Source organism: Mesoplodon mirus, assembly GCF_964341445.2.
Source record: "Mesoplodon mirus genome assembly, chromosome: 7".
Lineage (NCBI taxonomy): Eukaryota > Metazoa > Chordata > Mammalia > Artiodactyla > Ziphiidae > Mesoplodon > Mesoplodon mirus.
Genome location: NC_138983.1, coordinates 6,157,601 through 6,174,118, shown reverse-complemented (window position 1 = coordinate 6,174,118; position 16,518 = coordinate 6,157,601). Strand labels below are relative to the sequence as shown.

The 16,518-nt window shown below is 38.7% G+C and overlaps 1 protein-coding gene across 1 annotated transcript in view; it reads left to right on the top strand.

Annotated features, from left to right (window-relative positions):
* Positions 1-16,518, top strand: part of TOP6BL (TOP6B like initiator of meiotic double strand breaks) — a 98,213-nt gene that overhangs the window by 55,555 nt on the left and 26,140 nt on the right. The window contains exons 5-10 of the mRNA XM_082628279.1: positions 107-190; positions 1,359-1,414; positions 2,155-2,226; positions 3,736-3,931; positions 12,386-12,536; positions 15,729-15,875. Of these exons, the coding sequence (XP_082484405.1) occupies positions 107-190; positions 1,359-1,414; positions 2,155-2,226; positions 3,736-3,931; positions 12,386-12,536; positions 15,729-15,875 (706 nt within the window). The remainder of the gene's footprint in view (positions 1-106; positions 191-1,358; positions 1,415-2,154; positions 2,227-3,735; positions 3,932-12,385; positions 12,537-15,728; positions 15,876-16,518) is intronic.

Sequence of the window (16,518 nt, the reverse complement as noted above, 5' to 3'; positions counted from 1 at the left end):
CTTTCTGAGGTGTAGTTACTTTTATAAGAAGAAATACCATAATTTAATTCACTTGTGCTCTTGGGTTTGTGTATGTGCGGTGGATGTTTTTGCTATGTTGTTACAGGTTCATGAAAAGCCCAGAACTTTGATGACAGATAGCCTGGTTATAAAGAATTTTTTACGCAAAGTCATCACTGTGCTCCCCAAGGTAAGCTGTTCTTTTGCACAATAAGTCATATGTTTTTAAAAGACCTCTACTCTGTAGGGCATGGAAGGATCTGATTGGTCCTCTTTCTTTTAATTACAATCATTAAGAGTTTTAATATTGAATTGATTTGGTTCCTGTATCCCTAAGGCAGGCTTGATGTTGGTCATGTGACATAGTTGAAAGCCCTTGGATATAGAGAGAACTTTCTTTTGGGTTCTTATTTTTACTGCCTTACTGTTTTATTGTATCACTTTGGATACCTCGTTTCCCTCTTCTGTGCTTCATTTTTCTTTTAAACCTGGATGATAAACTTTGCTGATTATCTCCTTTTTTTCTAAAGTGACTATAAGAGCAACTAAGGAAATTTTGATAAACTACTTTGAACTCTGGAAAGCTAAAATTTTTATTATTACCTGTAGTTTGATATGTTCATAAAGTTGCACACAATTAAGTATGCTATATAACTTCCCCTTTTTTTCTTGCACATTTCCTACTTTTTCTGTCTTAAGCAGGATTCAGTACTTAATTGTTTGCCAGTCATTCTTCCAAGTGCTCTCCACATACTCACTCATTCAACCCTGCCAACACCCCTTGTGAAGTAGGTTTTATCATCATCATTCCTATTTTAGAGCCAAGGAAATATGGTACAGAGGTTAAATCACTTGCAGGGCCAGGATTTGAAATGAGGCAGTCTGGCTCTAGAGTTCCTTATTACCCATTATATTATATAGAAAGAAAAATAGAGGTTGAAGGTATAAAATAATTAGAACAGTGAAGTAAACTGGAAGGAGGACATAAGAGACGGGGATAGGGGAAGAAAAAACGAAGAAAAGAGCATGGAATATTCCATATACGAAAACAATGGAAACAATAGGGAGAAAAATTGATAATTCATTTAAGAAGGGGAAAAGAGATACATTAGGAGAACAGCAGAGGACAAAAGGGTAGTATTTCCTCATAATTTGTGACTACTTGGAATTGTAATGTAGAACTCAATGTATTTAAGATGCAGAATTTGAACACAGACAAGTGTTAAGTATGTTTAGGGAAAGTGCAATGGAAAAAAAAAGGTGATACAAAGAATATCTTCTCCTTTAGGAATTGAATATGGAAATTTTTAAAACCTATTCTGGTTCATGTTAAATATCACACCCCATTTATTTTGCAGATTAGATTTAATTTTAGTGTAAAGGTGAATGGAATCCTCTCCATGGAGATCTTTAGGTAAGTCCTTAATCCATGGCTTAAGTTTATGCAGTGGCTCTACAATTTTTCTCAGTCATTATTGTCCTATTTCCAGTGGGTTCACAGTTTGATTTCTTGACTCGAAGTCACTTTGAAACTAATTTTCTGAGAACCCGCCCCCCACATTTTCTTATTCTAGATTAGTTCTCTTTTTAATAAATTTATTTATTTTACTTTTGGCTGCGTTGGGTCTTTGTTGCTGCACGCAGGCTTTCTGTAGCTGTGGCGAGTGGGGGCTACTCTTCATTGCGGTGTGCAGGCTTCTCATTGCGGTGGCTTCTCTTGTTGAGGAGCACGGGCTCTAGGCGCCTGGGCTTCAGTAGTTGTGGCGCACGAGCTCAGTAGTTGTGGCTCGCGGGCTCTGGATGGAGCTCAGGCTCAGTAGTTGTGGCGCACAGGCCTAGTTGCTCTACAGCATGTGGGATCTTCCCAGACCAGGGCTCGAACCCGTGTCCCCTGCATTGGCAGGAGGACTCCCAACCACTGCACCACCAGGGAAGCCCTCTAGATTAGTTTCTAATGAGTAAGTAGATTAAACCTTTCATGACTTTCCATTTCACTAGAATGAGAAAACTTAAAAATAGACATTTTCCCCTTGGTTAATTGGTTACTAAATTTCAGTAATCTCGGGGGTTGGTACTCATGGGCCAAAATTTGTAAGAGGCAGAGATTGGTTTTAGAATCTTTGAGATATGGCTTAGCTTTTCTTTGCTTTGCAGGGCAGAGAATGAACCTACTTTGAACCTGTCAAATGGAATTGCTCTTGTCGTAAACTATCAGCATTATGTGAGGTGAAGGGGAAAGCATTGTTGTCCCTCTCCATGTTTTACTCTCTTAGTATGAGTATGAATGTGGGCAGAAATTGAAAGTGGTCTCAGTTGTCAATTCTTAGTGCCAAGTGTCAGATTCTCTGTAAGAAAATTGAAAGTAAAAATTTTAAGCTATCTGTATTGAAAACTATTATTATTCCTGGCTCCTTGAATATATTCTAATTGACCTGAGGACATGCATGTTCCTTCTCCTCTCCATGCCTTAATTTCTTCTGTAAATGAAACAAAACAAACCCTGCTAACTCCAATCCCATTTAGACATGAGAAGAGAGGAATGACTTTAAAGATTACTTGAACTCTTGGCTAGAGAGATACTATGACTGCAAAGGAATTCTTTGTATATTATTGCTTGTGTATTAGCATTTTGCGTAGGTTTAGAAATCATCTTTCTTCCCACCTCTACCTTTTTCAGACTGCAAAAAAATCCATGGAGGAGGTGGAAAATAAATGGAGTAGAACCCTGTGCTTTGCCTTCCTGTACTATCCAATTACCACAGAACCCAAAGGGAACATGAATTATAGCAAGAAAATGCCTAATTTATGTTTAAGTCCAACGAATCTATTCTTTATTCAATAGTTTCTGCCTCCACTTATATGCCCTGGATCAACACTGGTAGTCATAGGATCTTAAGGCTTGAAGAGACTGCCTATGGTTTTTCAGTCTGTTTTCTTACTTTTGACCAAAATTACCTCTCAGATTAGACTATGTTTTATTCTTTAATATCTGCAGGACACAAAACCCCCACCCCACATCTTTATTTAGTAATCTTCTAGCATCATACAGTCCCTACAGGCAGACAGCCTTGCTATCATAGATTTACTGAAAGAGTTTAAGCCTCTAAGCCAATGTTTGTGGACATATTTCCCTGGGTGACCTGATTAGTTTAGAGAAAGGGGGAAAGGTTCATTAACATTTCTTTTCTGTTTAGAAAAGAGCTGTTGGAAAGTAAGCAAATACCAAATTTCACTAGATTCTTTCTAGGAGAGAAAGATGTCCCAATTTTTTCTCATTACTCCTATCAAATAGTAACCTCAGACTTCTTCAGGGGAAGGTGTAGCATGTGTAAAAGCAGAAACCTAAGTATCATGAGGCCAGTTTTAGGCCATTTGTGATTCAGGGACCCCTGACCCCCACCCCCACCATGCTGATCTTTGAATGATCTTGGAAACTTCTGCTCAGAACCATAGAGTAATTTTAGTGGAGAGAATATACTTTTGAGAATATAAAACTGCCATTAGTGGCAGCAAAAGCAGGAGCCATGCTATAATTCCTGAAATGCCAGTTTGTCTACTTTTTCCATTCCCTGTGATTCACTGAGTGGGACACAAGTTACTTATACCAACAGAATTTATATGGTGGATGGTATGGTTATGCATATGCTAGAAGTTATAAAAAGAATTTTGAATTCCCTTTAAAATAATTTCTTAAGAGGGAAAAAAGCTAAATTTGTCTTACCTGTTTTTTGACAGTACACCAAAATTTGGTACAACTGAATTACTCTGCAGCAGAATCCATCCTGTGCTAGGACATCCAGTAATGCTCTTCATCCCTGATGATGTGGCTGAAATGGGCTTGTTGGGGGAGCTGATACTGACTCCAGCTGCTGCTCTCTGTCCTTGCCCAAAGGTCTTTTCCAACCAGCTGAATAGGATTTCTTCAGCTTCCATATCCTTTTGATGACAGAGTCCACCAAAATGTTCAAATTCATTGTCTTTGAAAATGGATTTTTATATTTCAATTCTAGAAAAGCCTCTAGCATATAAACTCTGTATCTAGAAGCTGGTATGATTTGTATAAAAACAAAAATCCAGTATGAAAGCTAAGCTTGAGAATTTTTCCAAGAAACTGAAAACTATAAAATATGACACGTGCCACACTGTTTTCATATAATCCAGTATGACTGAAGCATGGAATGAATGGTGCAAGAGGGAGAGATGAGGCTGGAAAAGTAGTTTGGAGTTGAATATGGTGGATCTTGAGTGCCACACTAAGGAGTGTGAACTTTATTCTCTATATAATGGGAAACCGTTAAATGTTTTAGGAATCTCTAGCAGCCTTGTACAGGATGGGTGGGAGAGAGACGTCAGTAATCACTAATTAAATAAGTAAGGGAGCTGGGCAAGAGCTATTAAGTGCATGAATTAAAAGTGTGATGAGCATGGAAAGGAGAGACTTATCACTGGAAAGAATCAACATGATGAGGTAACCAATTCATTGTTTGGCTAGGGAGAGATTAGGGGCAGAGAATGGCTAAAGTTGATGTCAAGAACTCTATATCCAGAATAGGCAAATTTATAGAGACAGAAAATAGATGGGGAATGATTCTCCTGGGAGTGATAAAAATGTCCTAAAACTGATAGTGGTGATGGTTGCACAACTTTTTGAATACACTAAAACCAACTTAATTGTACACTTTAAATGGGTGATTTGTATGATATGTAAATTAAACCTCAGTAAAGCTGTTAAAAAAGATTTCCATAGATGGCCGGCAGAATAATGATACTGGCAACAAGATGGAAATTATAAATAGCAGATCTGAGGAGTGAAGAAGATTAGTTTGGCTTTACATATGTTGCATTTATGGTGCCTGCAGGACATCCTTTAAAAATGGCAAGCAGCCATATAGAAATTTTGGTCTGGAATTTGGAAGTGGTCAGATTTAGAGAAATAGATTTTAGAGCCTCAGAGTTTTCTCCATAGGTAACTATAGTATAGTATAGTGCTATGGCTAGAGCATGACACAGGAGTAAAAATGCTAGATTCACCACTAATTAGCTGTGTGACTTTGCACAACTTACTCAACCAGCCTAAGCCTTTATTTCCTCAGCTTTAGTATGGGGATAATAATACCTACCTCAAAGACTTATTTTCAAAAAAAAAAAAAAAAAAGACTTATTTTCCCTTGCAAAGGTTTCTCTTGTTGTTCTTTTGGGATTTGTTTGTTTTAGGGTTAACTATATAATAATCCATGTGAAGCTCCCAGCATATTGCCTGACACATAATGTAAGTGTTTGATAAATGTTCAGTATTATTATGATTATATGATTGAAGCTGTAGGAGTAAAGGAAGTTGTAGTAGAGTATAAAGAACAAGAACAGAAGAGGGCCAAGGTCCTGATATGTTAAATGTCAGCTGAGGATGTCTTTAAGGAGGAGGAAGGAGCCAGGATAGTGATAAACACTGTGCATGGACATTTCGTATTTTATTCTTTTATTTTTTTATTTATTTTATTTTATTATTATTATTATTTTTTTGCGGTACGTGGGCCCCTCACTGTTGTGGCCTCTCCCGCTGCAGAGCACAGGCTCCGGACGCGCAGGCTCAGCGGCCATGGCTCACGGGCCCAGCCGCTCCGCGGCATGTGGGATCTTCCCGGACCGGGGCACGAACCCGTGTCCCCTGCATCGGCAGGTGGACTCTCAACCACTGCACCACCAGGGAAGCCTGACGTTTCATATTTTAAAACATGCTTTTTCTTAATATCTAGATCATACAGAAGAGTATAAATAAAATATGAAAGTTTCTCTTCGTCCTCATCCCATTCTCCAGAGGGAATAAGACAAATTTTCTATCCTCTTGGAGTTTATATTTTCATGGGAAAATTTAATAAATAAATGGATGTTAGGTAGTGATAAGTGCAGTGAAGATAAAATAATGTGGGTAAAGAGATAATGATGGGGATGTCATTTTAAATATTATGGTCAGTGAAGACTCCAGGGAGGTGATGTTTTAGTAAAGGGAGAGAGCTAACTATGAAAACTGGTGGGATTTCAGTTTCTGAAAATGGCAAACTAGGTAATTTAGACCAGCCCTCCTAATGAAGACAAAGGCTGGATGAAATACCAAGACATCATAAAAATATCCAACAGCTAGTGAATAGGGAGGAATTTCTGGGCCATGATTTAGGAAAGAAAGGAATTACAAAAAGCTGAGCCCAGCACTGAGGGCTCTTTTGCCCTGGGGTCATTTGCCAATTAAAGCAAGCAGCTGAGAGACTAAGACAACTTCCGAATCAATGCAGGAGAAGAAGGCCAAAGATTTCAGGGCCTGCTGAGCTTGGGAGTGCTGTTAAAGACACCTCTTGTTTTGGACAGGGATAAGTAAAAGGCTATACTTTAAGGAGTAAGGTGAACCTGAAATAAACCATCCTTCAATGGTGTGCATTTATTTTGGGGGGTGATTTAGGCAGGCCAGAAAATCTTAAACTTTGAAATTGGTTTAAGATGATTCTAAATTTCTAATTCTCCCAGATGCCTGTAGAAGCAAACAAATTCTTGCTAGAGGAAGATAACTGCATCTATGCTTCAAATTATTTAACAAATACTTAAATATAACATCCAGCTCCCATGTGCATGCACACATTAACATATACACACACACACAATCAGGTACAAGAGAAGACAGGCGTGAACAAGACCTAACAAAAACAAAAGCAACAGCAACATGCACTGGGACTCCAGATAATTGCTAATATCAGACACTGATTTTAAAAATAAAAAAATATGCTTACTATGTTTATGAAAATGAGAGGCAAGCTTAAAAATTTTGCCAGGGAACTGAAACTATTGAATGTGACATAATTTTAGAAAGAACCAAACAAATTGTAGGACCAAACTATACAATAACCAATATTGAAATTCAGTAGGCAGGTTTAATAGCAAATTAGACACAGCATAACTGAATTTACGAACTAAAATATAAGGATAGCAAAAACTGAGCAAAACAAAGCAAAGTGAGACAAAGGACGGAGAATACAGAAGACGTAAACAGTGAGAGGAAACAGTGAGACATTCTAATGTACATTTAATTCATGTTCCAGAGGAGAAGAGAGAGAAAAATGGGGCAGAAACTATATTTGAAGGGTTAATGGCTGAAGCAACTAAAACAGATTTCAAGCTGAACAACCAAGCAGGATAAATAAAAAGATATCCACTCCTTGGGACTTCCCTGGTGATGCAGTGGTTAAGTATCCGCCTGCCAATGCAGGGAACATGGGTTCGAGCCCTGGTCTGGGAAGATCCCACATGCTGCCGAGCAACTAAGCCTGTGTGCCCCAACTACTGACCCTGCATGCCACAACTACTAAAGCCCACGTGCCTAGAGCCTGTGCTCTGCAACAACGAGCCACCACAATGAGAAGCCCACGCACTGCGGCGAAGAGTAGCTCCCACTCGCTGCAACTAGAGAAAGCCCGTGTGCAGCAACGAAGACCCAACACAGCCAAAAATAAATAAATAGATAAATAAATTTATAAAAAATATATATCTCTATATATATCCACGCCTTCTAGAAGATCAAAGACAAAAAGAAAACCTTAAAATCACCCAGGGAAGACAGATTTTCTTCAAAAGAGAAACTGACAGCTGACTTCCTCATACCAACGGAAAGTAGTAGAATAATAGTGTTAATGTCCTGACATAAAATAATCATCAACCTAGAATTCCATACCCAGTAAAAATATTCTTCAAGATAAAAGGTAATGAACCTACCTATATATTATATTACTGTCAAAATCCATACAAGAAGAAGAATTAATTCAGCTGACTAGAACATAGTGTTTTGACTGTACATTCTTGGTGGGATATTCTAAGGATGAAATGAACTGCAAAGAACTCTTAAAATTCATTAAGTGGTCTTGATTCTTAGTAATAATATTGGTATTATTATATTGTAATTGTGTGTATACTTATGTAAAAACAAGTAATTATGTTAACATTGTTAGGAACCAAATTTTTTAGCATAAGATAGAAGATGTATGAGTGTAAATTCAAAGAAATAAGAATTTTTAAAAGTAACTTTGAGACAGAATTGAAAATACCAATGTGAATCCCCAATTTTTCTGACTTTAAAAATTATATATTTCTTAGCTCTGTCCACTAAAAAAACCTTAGAAGCAATGAACACTCCTGGTACTCAGAATGTGTAAAAATGTGTAAAAAGGAGAAGTGGCTGATTCTGGGCCTAAAGTAGAAATGTACAAGATGAGCTGGGTATCTTGTTGGGCCAGAAAGCAAGGAAGTTATCAAAGGCCAATGAGATTGTGTCAGAGGATTTAGGAACTTCCACTTCCAGCCATGATCAAATAACAGGGACTGGATTTAGTAACTTCCACTTCCAGCCATGATCAAATAACAGGGACTGGATTTATTTTCCTACCTTGAACAGCTAGAAAAAATGGACAAATTATATTAAACAACAGTTTTCAGGTATTACACAACAGATAATGCAAGACAGTGGTTCTAGAAGGAGGAGAAACAAACAAGTGAACCCTGTGTTTGCCCCACTGTACTGTCTAGAGAGAATTTCCAGGCTACAACACCAGGAGGGGATACCCAGCTGGAGTCTGGTGGATCTCTCTGAGTTGAGGAGACCAAGTTCAGAGCTCAGGGAGGTCTAGACAGCTAGGATTTATAGAAAAGAGTACTGAAGAGGAAATAAATACATAGAAATAGAGCTCCAGACAGAGGAGAATCCCTGGAATGCACACAGAGCTGGGAATAGTTCCTGTTCCTATCAGGCAGGGTGGAAAGCCTCATACTTCTTAAGGCATGAGGTGGAGTCTTAAGAAGGCTTTGCCTGAGTAGTGGGGAAAAGTTAGCCATAGCCTACAGGATTCTCTAGTCCCACATATCAAAGCTTAAATGTAAGATCAGTAAGACTGAAACTGTTACCAAATAACTTTACAGTGTCCCAGAAAAAAAGTTCAAGAATATTTATAGGAATACAAAAATATTCTGCACCCAAAAAGGTAAACTTCACAATGCTGGGCATCCAATAAGAAATTACTTGGCATGCAAACAAGCAGGAAAATAGGGCCCATAATGAAAGAAAAACTTCAATCAGTGGAAGCCTACCCAGAAATGACACAGGTGATAGAATTAGTAAACAAGGACATTAAAATAGTTATAACTGTATTCCATGTTCAAAAAGTGAGAGTAAAGATTGAACATATTAAATAAAGAGATGGGGGCTTCCCTGGTGGTGCAGTGGTTGAGAGTCCGCCTGCCGATGCAGGGGACACGGGTTCGTGCCCCAGTCCGGGAAGATCCCACATGCCGTGGAGTGTCTAGGCCTGTGAGCCATGGCCGCTGAGCCTGTGCGTCCGGAGTCTGTGCTCTGCAACGGGAGAGGCCACAACAGTGAGAGGCCCGCATACTGCAAATAAATAAATAAATAAATAAATAAATAAAGAGATGAAAGAGATTTTTTAAAGACCCAAATTGAACTTCTAGAGGAAAAAAATATAATTTTCAGGATGAAAATAATACTGAATGAAATTGATGGCAGATTTACACACTGCAGAAGGAAAGATTGGTGAACTTGAAGACACAACACTAGAAACTAAAGTGAAATAAAAAAAGACTCTAAAAAAATAAACAAAGCATCAGTGAACTGTGGGATAACTTCAAGTGGCCTAATTCAGTAATGTGTAACTGGAATCCTGCAGGGAGGCAAGGCAGATAAAACATTTGAGGAAATAATGTTCCCCAAATTTCCAAATTTGATGAAAACTATAAACCTGCAGATCCAAGAAGATCAATGAACCCTAAACATAAGAAACATAAAGAAAATTATTCCAAGCCACACCATAATCAAATTGCTTAAAGCCAGTAGTAAAGAAAAAATCTTAAAAACAGCTAGAGAGGGCTTCCCTGGTGGCGCAGTGGTTGGGAGTCCGCCTGCCGATGCAGGGGACGCGGGTTCGTGCCCCGGTCTGGGAGGATCCCACGTGCCGCGGAGCGGCTGGGCCCGTGAGCCATGGCCGCTGAGCCTGCGCGTCCGGAGCCTGTGCTCCGCAGGGGGAGAGGCCACGACAGTGAGAGGCCCACATACCGCAAAAAAAAAAAAAAAAACCAAAAAACAAAAAACAGCTAGAGATAAAAAGACATTACAGGGGCTTCCCTGGTGGCGCAGTGGTTGAGAGTCCGCCTGTTGATGCAGGGACACGGGTTCATGCCCTGGTCCGGGAAGATCCCACATGCCGCGGAGCGGCTAGGCCCGTGAGCCATGGCCGCTGAGCCTGCGCGTCCGGAGCCTGTGCTCTGCAACAGGAGAGGCCACAACAGTGAGAGGCCTGCGTACCGCAAAAAAAAATAAAAAAAATAAAAAATAAAAAAGACACATTACATATTGAGGAACAAAGATAAGAATTACCACAGATTTCTCACTGGAAACAGTGTAAGCTAGAAGAAAATGGAGCACCGTCTTTAAAGTAATAAAAGAAAAGAAAACTGTTAATGTGGGATTCTATACCAAGAGGAAATACTTTTCAAAAATGAAGGCATAAAATAGATAACTAATAAGAACCTGCTGTATAAAAAATAAATAAAATTCAAAAAAAAAATGAAGGCAAAATAAAAAATATTTCAGGTGTACCAAAATCTTCATCACCAGGAGACCTGTATTATAAGAAACGTTAAAGGAAATGCTTTAGGCAGAAGGAAAATGGTACCAGATGGAATTCTGGATCTACTCAAATAAAGACAAGCACTGGAAATCATAACTATTTGGGTAGATATAAAAGATTTTTGCCCTATTTAAAAAACCTCTTCAAAAGATAATTGACTTCAAAAATATCAACAGTGTATAGGACTTACAACATGTGTAGAAGTAAACTGTGTGACAATAGCACTAAGGCCAAGAGGGGAGAAGTGGAAGTACATTGTTGAAGGGTTCTCATACTAGACATGTGTGAGCTGTTACAATATCACTTGAAAGCAGACTGTGATAAGTTAGAGTTGTATACTGTGAAGCCTAAAGCAATCCCTAAGTTAATACCACAAAGAGTTATAACTAATAAGTCAAAAAAAGGGATAAAATGGAGTTATAAAAAATACCCAATCCAAAAATAGAAAAGAAGAAAAAGGAAATAAAATACAAGGAACAAATAGAAAACAGATAACAGGATGCTAGATTTAAACTCAGCCATAATTATTCATATTAAATGTAAATAGTTTAAACAGCCCAATTAAAAGACATTCACATATTTTGACTATTCAGGTATTCCACTCTTATTCTGAGTTTGCAGCACCTAAAATCTCCCCTGGCTCTAAACAGTGAATGTGTTGGCCTTAGCTCAAGTGTTAATGCCTTCTTGGATTTGTGATGGAGACTTCATTTATAGGCACTGCCTCCCTTTGCTCTGTCGTGACTTTCAGTAATGCCCCAGTGCCTACTGGGTAAGGATTTTAATCTTCACACTTAATGCCTCATGTTTACCCTATGAAAAAGAGGATGAAAACAGAAAGATACAGGACAATATATATTCTGGTCTTATTAGCTTTGGTTCAGGGGACAACAAAGTTTAGGCAGTGGTTCTTAACTGGGTGATTTTGCCCTCAGAGGACATTAGGCAATGTCTGGAGACATTTTGATCCTTACGACTGGAGGGAGAGGTGACATTGGCATCTAGTGGGTAGAGGCCAGGGATGCTGCTAAACATCCTACAATGCACAGGACAGCCCCACAATAAAGAATCATCTGGCCCAAGGCGTCAACGTGCCAAGGTTGAGAAACACTGGGCTACAGGGAGGGTGAGGGTAGGAATGAGAAGTCAAGAGAAGGAAACCATTTAAGGGCCTACCTTCCTTAGTCTTGGTTAGAGAGTAGGTTGGAGAAGGTGAAGTGTTTCCCTCTCAATCTGAATATACTCAAATACTTACTGGGAAATATTCCTTTGTATATACTTTTATTCTAGCATGTATCATATCATATTACATGTTTTTACATGTATCTCCCATACTATAAATATAACTTGAAGGTAAGTATTAAATCTGTATATTCATCTTTGTATCCCCAGAACTTAGTACAGTGTAGTGTTTAGCCTGTGGTACCATTCAAACCTATGATTTAATGAGTAGGAGAGTAAATAAACGAATTGTCCCAATACTATATTTGTAGCTCACACTCATTAAACCCAAAATAAATTCCTGGGGATTCTAGTGGATCTATTTCTGGTGCCTCACACCTATTCTTAATGTGAAAAAGGCTTAATATGTAATCGCCTAGCACACTAGTTTATTTCTGAGAGTGTGAACCAGGTCAGTGTTGTGTTTGTTTTATGCATAAAAATACAGTTATAAAAAACTAAAAACTTGCAGTTTTCTTTAACAACTACACATATTTCTATATGGACCTTCAGGTCTGCCTCTGATATTGCCAAATCCGGAGCAGCCAACTTCTACTATCTTCAAAGATACCTCTTATTTCATTAACTGGAAGAAATACCACTTGTGTATGGTGCCCAATTTGGATTTCAATTTAGATGGAGGTAAATCTCTCTCTCTTTGTTTGCATAGGAATAAAGAACTCTGGAGAATATTAGAGAAATGCAAGGAAATATAAATAGCAATTGTATACAAGAATAGGACCTAGTGATCTGATGGCTTAGGTTGGGGGGTACAGGTGGGAGTCTGGCTAAGTTTGAGATTCCACATGAAGTGAGTCAAACAGGTGTCAACAGGCAAAGCCCCATCAGAGCCTAACCATTCTGGCATTACGTGTTGATGCTGGTTCTCCTCATTTCTCCTGCCTTCTCTATTCCTGGCCCTCTTGATGTAGTCAGTGGGCCTTCACCTTCCAGGGACTTGTTCAGAGGGTTTCTATTGTACCTTAATCCATCAACTCTGGGGTTTTAGAAAGGTTAGTAAAGTTGCAAGGACATCTTTGAACTATCGTGGAAGAGAAATATTTCCCAATGAAATGAAAAAATCCATATAAAATTACTTAGAAAAATTGTAATACTACGTAAAAGCAAGGCAGGAGTATAAACCATATAGTGATAAACCTAGGAAGCTGACTGTACTATTCATATAGAGCCTAACCACATTGGCTTTGGGTGAATCATACTGAAAGTTGGATGCTTAATTAGACCAACAAATAAAACTGAGAAATAGGAATATGCAACCATGAGCTGATGTCTAGGAGCTTTATAGTCTTGAGTTTGACTGTTGTTAGCTAGAATCCTTTAAAATTTAGAAGGCAGTCTGTTGAACTGGATCCTGAGGAAGTTCACCAGTAGTGAGGAGGTATTCTAGAGTTGTGACTGGTATGAGAAGATTGAAGCCTGCCGGTATAGGGAAGTATCTCCGGGGGAAAGATAGAATCGTCATCTTGGAAGTAGGCCTCGTGGTAAGACACTTTTTCTTGAGTAGGTAGTTATTCCAGAGGGCGGAATGAAAGGAGGGTGTCCTTGGGCTTCAGGAGGTAAGTGGTTTTGTGAAGAAAGAATGTCTGGTCTTAATAAGGCTGTGGCCACAGCTGTGGGCTGCCCCTTAGCACTTATATGGGGCCATCAGTGAGGGTGAAGTGCTTTCCTTGCTCCCTTGGGTAATGGCTGCCTACCGCACCACCTGGCCCAATGAGGGGGAATACCTACTACTCCTCTCCCCTGGCAAACTGTGGAAGGTGTATTAAGAGAACAGTGTCCCCTAATGGCTCTGCTGTTGTACCAAAGAGAGCCTTTTGGAATTGGTCTGGCTTTTATCTTGGGGGGTGTGTGTGTGAGTGTCTGGGTACCTGAGTCCAAATCCTGTTCTCTCTTCCTGGTTTTAACCCTCGCTAGGTGGGTCTTAGTAACTTGAATGGTGATTCATGTTCCTCTGAAAGTGAGGCAAGTGAATGTGAGTGAATGATATGTATTATGGTCTATTACTGTTATTTGTTTAAACTGAATTGGCTATTTAGAAACTGAAAAAAATCCCTGAAAACGTCCAAGATGGGACTCTTCTGACGTTCTAAAAACTGGTTTTTGCATAGGCCTTAGAGGAAGTTAGCTTTCTAGAAGGAATTGGTATTTCTCTTCCTGTGTCTTTGAGATGTAAATAATCTACCTGGGCTCTCAGGAACTTTAATTACCTGTGATCCTTGAGAGTGAAGAAAAAAAAAAAAGGCCTTTTTAAACTCTAGCAAGAAAACTGTGAGATCTCTGTGTCTACATAAATAAATGTGTGTCTATGTGTACCTTATAAATATAAGGTGTCTCTGCCTCCAAATGGCACTGCCAAGATTTGTTTGTGGATGAGCTCTGTTTAATTGGCTTAAGAGAAATTAAGCGCTCATATAAACTCTCAGAAATATAAAATAAACTCCAGAATGAATTTCAGTTTCACGTGATATGGGAAATATTCAGTACTGAATGGATATCTGGTATTGAAGCTAGCTTAAACTTGTTGGTTTGATTAATATAGACATGTCTTTAGAGTCATCAGTGTTAAGTATAATACTTCTGTTGTACCTAGGCTTATTTTGAGACCAAATAAGACCATATTATATCTGTTGCAAATTTGTCAGCAAGGAAAATATCTTGCTATGATGAAATTTTAAGTAAATGTAAATGAGATAAGAGCCTTTAGGTAAACTCTATAGGAATAATTATGTTTGGGGAATGTCTATCTAGAATAGTTTCTCCAGATTTTGATAACCATGTTCTGCCTGCTGTCTGCCACACACAGTGGGGTATCACTCCAGGATCTTGCTTCAGACATGTAAGATCCCCCTATCCATTAAACCATTGATGTCTCTGAAAAAAAAAAATAATAATAATTTTTGGTCTTAACAGATGGGATGTCATGCTATCAGGATTTTTTAAATCTTGAGGGCTCTCCATATCTCCTTTTCTCTTTCATTTTTATTTTCATGCTTTGTTGATTTCCTTCATTTTTTGCCAATTTGTGATGCCTAAACTTGCTCAGTTAATTTTGGAAATGAATAGCGTAGAAAATGTCCGCACATGTCACCTTCCCTCATTACAGAACCAGGATCCACATGGAGGTACTTCTCTATATGGATCTGGATGGAATTTAGGACTATAGTGATTATATTCTAGAAAAAGACCATAGGGATCAGATTACTTGGGAATACAAATATTATACAGCACTGTGGTTAAGAGCACAGATTTTGGAGTTAGTCTAAAACAGTTCCACCACTTCCTGTCTCATGTTGGCAATGTATTTAACCTACCTGTGCCTCTTTTCTTGCCTGTAAAAGAGCATAAGACTATGTCCCATACCATAGTGTGGTGAAGTCTGAATGTTGAGATAGTACATGCCAAGAATTTAATGTGGTACGTGGCACGTGGTAAGCATTCAATACAAGTCAGCTGTTATCATTATCATTACTCTTACTAGCTATACCTACTTTTTACTAGCCTCTTATTAGTGATACCTACCTTAGAAAGTTACATGAGGAATGAATGAATTTACTGTATAATACTTCCCAGTAAATTCTAAGGAATGCTGTTTGGTTTACATTTTATACACCCAGTTGTTATGTTGATGTTCTTCCTGTGAGTCACTATTATTTGCTTTTATCATGTGGGTAGAAAAACAGATTCAGGAGAAGGGAGTGTTCAAATTTAGATTTATCTCAGATCCCTCTTTGTTTGAGGTATAGGTTCTTTATTCACTTAGCATTTTGAGGGCTTTACTTATCTTAGGATACTCTGTAATATCTTGTCCTCTAGATTTGGTGCTTCCAGATGTGAGTTATCAGGTGGAATCCAGTGAGGGGGATCAGACTCAGAATATGGACCCCCAGGGACAAACTCTGCTGCTTTTTCTCTTTGTGGACTTCCACAGCGGATTTCCAGTCCAGAAAATGGAACTCTGGGGTAGGTATAGGAGAGTGGGGCTGCCAGCTTGGGTGTGCTTAAATGTTAAGAGAATAAAGAAAGGAGACTACATGATGCATAAATCTGAATAGATGTGTTTCTGTAAAATAACTCATTTCAATGAAAAACCTTGCTTAAATAAGTTAAAAAAAAGAAAAGTTATCAGTTTTACTTGGCCTTAATGCAACATCTCAGATTGAACACGAGGAGCTGTGGGAGTACATTGGTATGAATGGCTTTGTGTGATTGCCACATCAACCTCTGGAAAGGGAGAAATTGTCCTTGTTCAGGCATACAAATGCCTTTGGCCTTTATCTAGCAGATAGGTGATAACCTGTTATCAGAAGGTTCTCTCTGTTAATGGTAAAGCAGTGATTTCACTGTTCTGTGGTCCATGAAACACATGCATCAGAATCACCTGGAGTATTTGAAAATGCGCAGCTTCCTGGGCAAGGATTAACTCATTGTTTTGCTAATGTAAAAATCTGATATGGCTGAAGAATATGCATTTTTAACAAGATTCTCAGGTGATTCCTAAACATAGTAAAGTTTGAGAGCCACTGAGTATGAGTATGAGAGTTGGCTTATGCTTTTTTTTTTTTTTTTTTTTTTGCGGTACACGGGCCTCTCACTGTTGTGGCCT